General features: G+C 31.5%; 1 protein-coding gene across 2 annotated transcripts in view; it reads right to left on the bottom strand.

The window, feature by feature from the left end:
- LOC145288074 (sialate O-acetylesterase-like) overlaps positions 1–5,652 on the bottom strand; it is a 43,218-nt gene extending 37,566 nt beyond the window's left edge. Inside the window, exon 1 of one of the 2 annotated variants that reach the window (XM_080136132.1) lies at positions 5,326–5,652. In XM_080136132.1, the coding sequence (XP_079992258.1) occupies positions 5,326–5,419 (94 nt within the window). In that variant the 5' untranslated portion in view covers positions 5,420–5,652. The remainder of the gene's footprint in view (positions 1–5,325) is intronic. The other variant, XM_080136131.1, reaches the window with a different exon arrangement.
- Positions 5,653–6,827: the final 1,175 nt, after the last annotated feature.

Here is a 6,827-nt window from a genome sequence, read left to right as displayed (position 1 = left end):
TCATCATCACAATTAATATTTTCACTTGAAAAATACTTTTTTTGACGGGAGTTTTAGCATATTTGGAAATCAATGAGTCAGGTGTAATGTTATTATACAGGGTACAAGTTTTGAAACTTGGTAGACAGATCTGTAGACGGATTTGAGATCAAAATAAAAAGAATAAAATGTTATTTTTGAAAGAAATGACAAAGCAAAAACATTCCTTGCCCATAATGTCATCTACAATATAAAAGGCAAAGTGTGTGTGTGTGTGTGTGTGTGTGTGTGTGTGTGTGTGTGTGTGTGTGTGTGTGTGTGTGTGTGTGTGTGCGCGCGTGTGTGTGCCAAATACTTTCGACACTAGCGACAGATCCTCATGAGATCGGTATCATTTTGAAGCTCGACGTCTCGGATGACAAATATCGAAAAATGAGCGAATAACATTAATTCCTTCACCCTCAACTCGGCTGTTTTCTACAAAGAAGGAGTCACTTTTTTCGTCGAGATTTTCACAAGTCATCATCTCTTTTGGATTGACTACCCTTAATTCCAATGCTCGCATCTTCCGGTTTCGCCATGAACACATCAGCTAAGACGTTACATTTTTTTAACCTTCTTTTCCTCCTTCACGTTACAGGTTCGAGCTTGCCAGCCTACTATAACTTTTTTTATTTAACACCTCTCTCCACCCAAACTTCCTACTGTTGTTTTCACCCCCCCTCCCGCTATTACCACTTTGTTTAACATCTCCCGGGGTTCCTTACTACACCACTTCCACGCACCCAGGCAACGCTGGATACCCCCGCTAGTTAGGTAATAAAGCACAATCAACAAATGAGTGGCATCTTCTGAAGAAGCTGTGATCAGCAATCGAGTCACAACCGTTTACTGATATGTGAGGACATAAAGAAAAGATTACTTAAAATGTTCACGAATCGACCCGTGAAGCAATCACACAAGTTGGAGATCCATTTGTCTATTTGTAAATGAATTTAACTAAGTGTTATATGGTAAGCTGATGTACCCATTTTACGAATAATGACTTACAAATAACGACTATAAATATAATTACATCTAAACATCGATGTAGTGATTTCTGGCAGTTATGGCCCCAGAATCATGATGTGTACTTCTGCAACATATTTTTGCTAATACACCTTTTTTTTTAACTGTACCACCGTGTTTGTCTGGATTATTACCGGCCTACAAATCTATAAAGCTAAGAAGTAAAATGCATTCATAACAGATACATAGACAAGTACAACTGGATAATTGGCCCATCGGCAAATCTTTGTATAGTAATATAATTTTGTTGGACTACTTGCAGTGCATTCTGTTTATTTGTTAGCTTTTCGGGCAGTTGGATTTGTAGCAATCATAAAAAAAGACTTATTTACTCTTGTGGAGAAATGTCCCTGCTAGGTGATTTGGTTACATATTGCTCAATCAGCTTGCAAGGTGCATTGATTTCATCTGTCTCCTGGAGAACTACTTCAGTCACTTTGGAAATCACGTCAGTGCCACCAGTTATAAAAATGATGCACACTTCTATATATTAGTAGCTTGTAAACCCCCTTTTTATAGCTACAATGAAAGGAACTATTTTCCTGGTCAGGCATTCTGTTTATGGCTCTTTCAACTCATCAGGATGAAATCTACAGAAATGCATGGCGTTCTCCTTTTTGTAAAGATTGACTACTAGTGTTTTTAATTTCTTTTTGGCAGTGATAAAATAAAAGATATTTTCTGTTAATCTTCAATATCGTCGTCTACTTATTTCATCTATGAGTTGAATGGATATTCCAATTGTTTCAAACATGGGCCTTCTATCAAAACCAAACATTAATTATAATTAAGATGCACATCTTTTTATGATAATCACTAGGGCTATGACAACAGCATATTCTTTTCGTTGTTTTGACTCTCGAGTATGTATCCGACACAGTCAATTAACTGAGAACCACATCACTCTATATAAAAGCATATAAGATATCAATGGATACACACTCGAGAGTCAAAACAATGAAAAGAATATGCTGTTGTCATAGCCCTAATAATCACAATTTCATTACAAATCAAAGGGGAAGAAAATCATCTTTTATACAAAGCAATACAACTCTTGCCAAATAGACAAATTGAGTTATCTCCCTTACATTGGACATATGTCTTCAGTCGGACGCTCTACCGCAACCGCAACAGCGCAACAACACAATATTATCTTAAGAATATCAAAGGTTAACATCCTAAAAAATGACATTGATCATATGTTCAAAACAGCTTATTACAGTTTTTTAATGATTTTTTTTTTGGTTGGAAAATAAATAAATAAATAATGGTGGTTAATTCCTATTTTAGTCACCTACATTGTTTAATTACAGTTAAATTAATGTTAACATGGTCTTGGAATTACTTTGTCATGTTTTAGTAATAATGAGAGAAAAAAAAAAAACATTTAAAACAGTACATTATAGCAAGTTTCATTGTACATGAGAAACTCCTAAATGAAAACTCGGCTGGGAAAAATATAGTTGCCGTATTTATAAACAAGTCCAAGTAGTACGATTAATCAAATTATTTTCGCTAGGATCAAAGTGTAGTATCTTTTCCGGGCACTTGTACAGTTTAATCAAGACATTAAATAATGAAAATATCGAAAAAAAGTTTTAATTGTACGTATACGTTATGGAATGAAGTTCTCAGAAAAAAAATATCACTTAATTTCATCAAGTAGTTTTTTTTTGTTGTTTTTACAGCGAAAAAACAATTTGTTATGATACCGAGCAAAAGGTTCGATTTTTAGGAAGAAAAGCTAGTATTAAAGATGGGGAGGGAGTGTCGGCGCTTTAACTGGAGTTATCTTCCCGTGGCGTGTTCTAAACTCCAAACAAAAATTAAAAATATTCCAAGATGTCTGGCTTCAACGCACTCTCATAAAAACGTGTTTTTCCGCTGTAAAAAAAAAAACAACAACAAAAAAAAAAAACTACTCAATCAAATTAAGTGAAATTTTTTTGGGGGATCTTCAGTTCAAAACGGATACGTACAATATAACCTTTTTTCGATATTTCCATTTTTTTTTAATGTCTTCATTAAACTGTACAAGTACCTTTTTCTGATACTAAACTTTATCGTTTCTGTTTTCATTCAGCAAAAGATAAATCCTTCTAGACTGTGGCTTTTTATTTTTGTGTCAACCTATTGTTTTTTCTAGGGAGCTAGGTTTTCTTTACATTAAAAATTGACTTTGTTACTAACTTTGCTCTCGTAGGGGAGGCAAATAGATAGGGGTAAAGTCATGAACTTGTGTATAACCTTCTTCCTTAGCTAGCCTTTCAATCGACTTATTTATAAAAAAAATGGCGACTATATACTCGTGTACGATGAATTTAGCTATAACATACTGTTTTTTTTTGTTGTTTTTTTTTATTCTGTTTACAAAGTCATGTTTTAAGTAAAAATAAGTTTAGAAACAATACCAAAATCCATTAAATAATTTACGTGATTGAAATAGGAATTACAAAACATTCGGTTTGATTTTATTTTTATTTATTTATTTTTCTTATATAAGAGTCACCACTTATCAAGACCCGGAGGCCACTCGAGGATAAGGGTTAATGGGTGTATAGTAATCAATGGGATTTTTTTTTTTACTTAGGCATAACCACTTATCAAGGCCCAGAGACCACTCGAGGATAAGGGTTAAGAGTGTACAGTAATCAATTGAACAATATAGTAATCGTTAGTAATGGAAATTCGGTAAATTATTTAACTTAAGTTGAACGGCTCATCAAGAACTTGTTTACGTTGGACTTGAAGACAACCATATTGTAGTCAGCTGGAAAGCAGGAAAACGGAAGACACTTCTATAGGCGTGCAGTTCTAAGAAAGAAGCTTTGTTCATGGAATCTACGTTTAGGTTTAGGCACGGATAAAGAGTGAGGGGAATTATAGCGTAGTAATCATAAGTAGTGGGAATTTTGTAAATTGGATTACTTAGGGGGGGGGCGGTTTATCAAGAACTTGTTTACGTTGGACTTGAAGACAATCAAATTGTAGTCAGCTGGAAAGTTTTTTATTCAACAACAAAAAATATAATGATTAAGTTATTTTGAACAATATTATTTTTAGGATTTCTTCAAAGTTAATGTTAAGCCGATACCTACAAAAAAGTCGTCGGAGAAATGAAACTTTAGTTTTCAATGAAACAAAAGTAGAGTTGGAAATGAAACACTACAAAAATAAATCGCTAGAAATAATATTAAACTATTGCCTTTATATTTTAATTTTAGTAAGAAATTACTTCCGGAATGGCATTTTAAAGGCTTCAAAATCACTTTGGAATTTCGCACAGGCACAAAGTAAACATGCGTTTTTTGGTGCTATTGAACTTTCTTTGTTGAAGCAATTTCGGACATTTTGTACTTTAGACAATAAACCGAAAATGTTGTCAAAAAAACAAATATATAACAAATAAATGTTACCAAAGGCAAGATAAGTTTTTCTTCTACCAACCTGGATGTTTTTTGTTTTGTGTGTGTTTTAACTTATTTTAAAGTGTTTATTTAATTCGAAACACAAGTAATGCCGAGTTAAGTTAGAACAGCAACAAGATGGCTGACATGAGACTATCATCTGAGGAGTTGCTATAATCGTTAAAAACTAGAAAATAAAACAAAATACTGGTAGAAACCCATCCAATAAATAATACGGTGACACTTATTAAGTGGATTTCTAGCAATTCTAACTTTATAACTTAGTATTAGTTATTTATACTTCAAACTAAATAAACGCTTTAAAATGAGTTAAAATATAAAAAACCTTATCCAGATTGGTGGAAGAATAACTTAGCTTACTTTTGGTAACATTTATTTGTTATATATTTGTTTTGTGACTACATTTCAATAAATTAATGAGATATGCTAACAGTTGAAGGCGACCACACAAAATAAAACCCAGGTTCCTGAAACTGAAAATGAAAAAAATTTATTGATTTATCCGAGTACATATTATTATTATTTATTTATTTATTTATTTATTTATGCGTTGTACTTTTATGCAATTATTTCAGTCACGCATATAGTTTAATTGTTTTTGTGAATTAAAAAAATAAACTGTCAGTGTGATTGGAAAAAAGATACTATCAGAAAATAATAATTTACAAAAACAAAAAAGAAAACAATGTAGATATAGTAAAAGTAATGCAATGTAAATAAATCAGTATTTTTTTTTTTTTTTCCTGTTTTTCGTTTCAGGAACACAAATTGCATTTTGTATGGAAACATTTCAAAGACAAGAAAACTAGGGTGTAAAAAAAAAAAATATATATATATATATAGAACTCACCGTCATATTTCTTGCGCATTCGAGTAGTCGCTTGCTCGAAGTTTGTCAAAAGCCCAGAAAGAATGAAAAACAAGGTCGTGATGGCCGTCATCATAAGAGGCACTAAAACTAATAAACACCTGGCTTGACAATCTTGCCTGATGTTGGCCGACAGGAGTAAATAATATTACCGTCTGCCAGGTTCCATTATGGGTATTTTGTGAAGGTCACGTTTTCTGGCAATATATATCAACTGTAGGCTTTAGTCGTTTCAGACTCACTGTCGTTGGTCTATTATGTAAAACAGAAGATGACATTTAAACCAAACAGTAAACGTGTCTGATTCACAAATTATCATAATAAAGCACTTTCTTCATGTTTTTTTTTTTTTTTGCAGGAGGGGGGAGCAAAGTGTAGTATCGTTTGCATGTGTCATTTTATTTTATAATTGTATATATATATATATATATATATATATATATATATATATATATATATATATATATATATATATATATAAAAGGTCTGGATTTAAAATTTATAAGAAAATTAATATGGGTTAGAGATAGAAATAAGTAGAGAAAAATATAGATTTGAATTTACATAATAAATTTGCTTTAAAAATATATAGAGATATTTACCTTTTAATTTTTCGCTTTTTGAAATCAGGAACTATCGTTAAAATACTCATTTAGATGTTTGCTATAGCTTTTTATCTTATTGAATGATGAATTTTAAAAAAGGGGGGGGACGCTCGTGCAGTAAATTATTTCCGTTAGCGTATTTTTGATTTAAAGATTTTTTAATGCTAGGTTTATTTATGGTGTCTTTTAAATTCAATAAAAACCCTTCAAAATTTGCTGACGAGGAGACCTTGCTTATTAAAAAATCTATATGTAATTATTGTACATAACTTGATGTATACCACAATAAAAAGCATTGTTTTCCGAAACGATCGTACAGATAATTGATTTTGTTATTGTTCCTTCTTATGAAACGGATTTTTAATTTAATTATAATTTGATTTTTAAATTTTAAATTATCAATCACATTACTTAATATTGAATTAGCTCTAGGACATTTAACTATCGAGCTTATTATATATCTAAATTACAACGAGCACTTTCTATTTCCTGTATTTTAATTAAACTAGTAATTTCACTGTTACATTAAAATACACTCAGCTCTTTAGACTATTGTTCTAATCTCCTTTAAATTATAAATATATATATATATATATATAGGGTGTCCACAAAGTCTGACTACATTATGTAGCCAGACTTTGTGGGCACCGTGTAGATTATGTAGCCAGACTTTATGGGCACCCTGTATGTATATATATATATATATATATATATATATATATATATATATATATATATATAATTATTACTATGATAATTTTTTTAATACCTATGGACATCAATGTTTCATCCTTACAGGAATCTATCAATGCAGGGAGTTATGATTACAGCTGATTGGGAAATTCGAACCTGGCCACAAAGCCATCTGACTCTATTAGC

The sequence above is a fragment of the Euprymna scolopes genome, chromosome 11 (genome assembly GCF_053919585.1).
Source record: "Euprymna scolopes isolate OS-2025 chromosome 11, ASM5391958v1, whole genome shotgun sequence".
In the NCBI taxonomy this organism is placed as follows: Eukaryota; Metazoa; Mollusca; class Cephalopoda; order Sepiida; family Sepiolidae; genus Euprymna; species Euprymna scolopes.
This window is presented reverse-complemented; position numbering and strand designations above follow the sequence as displayed.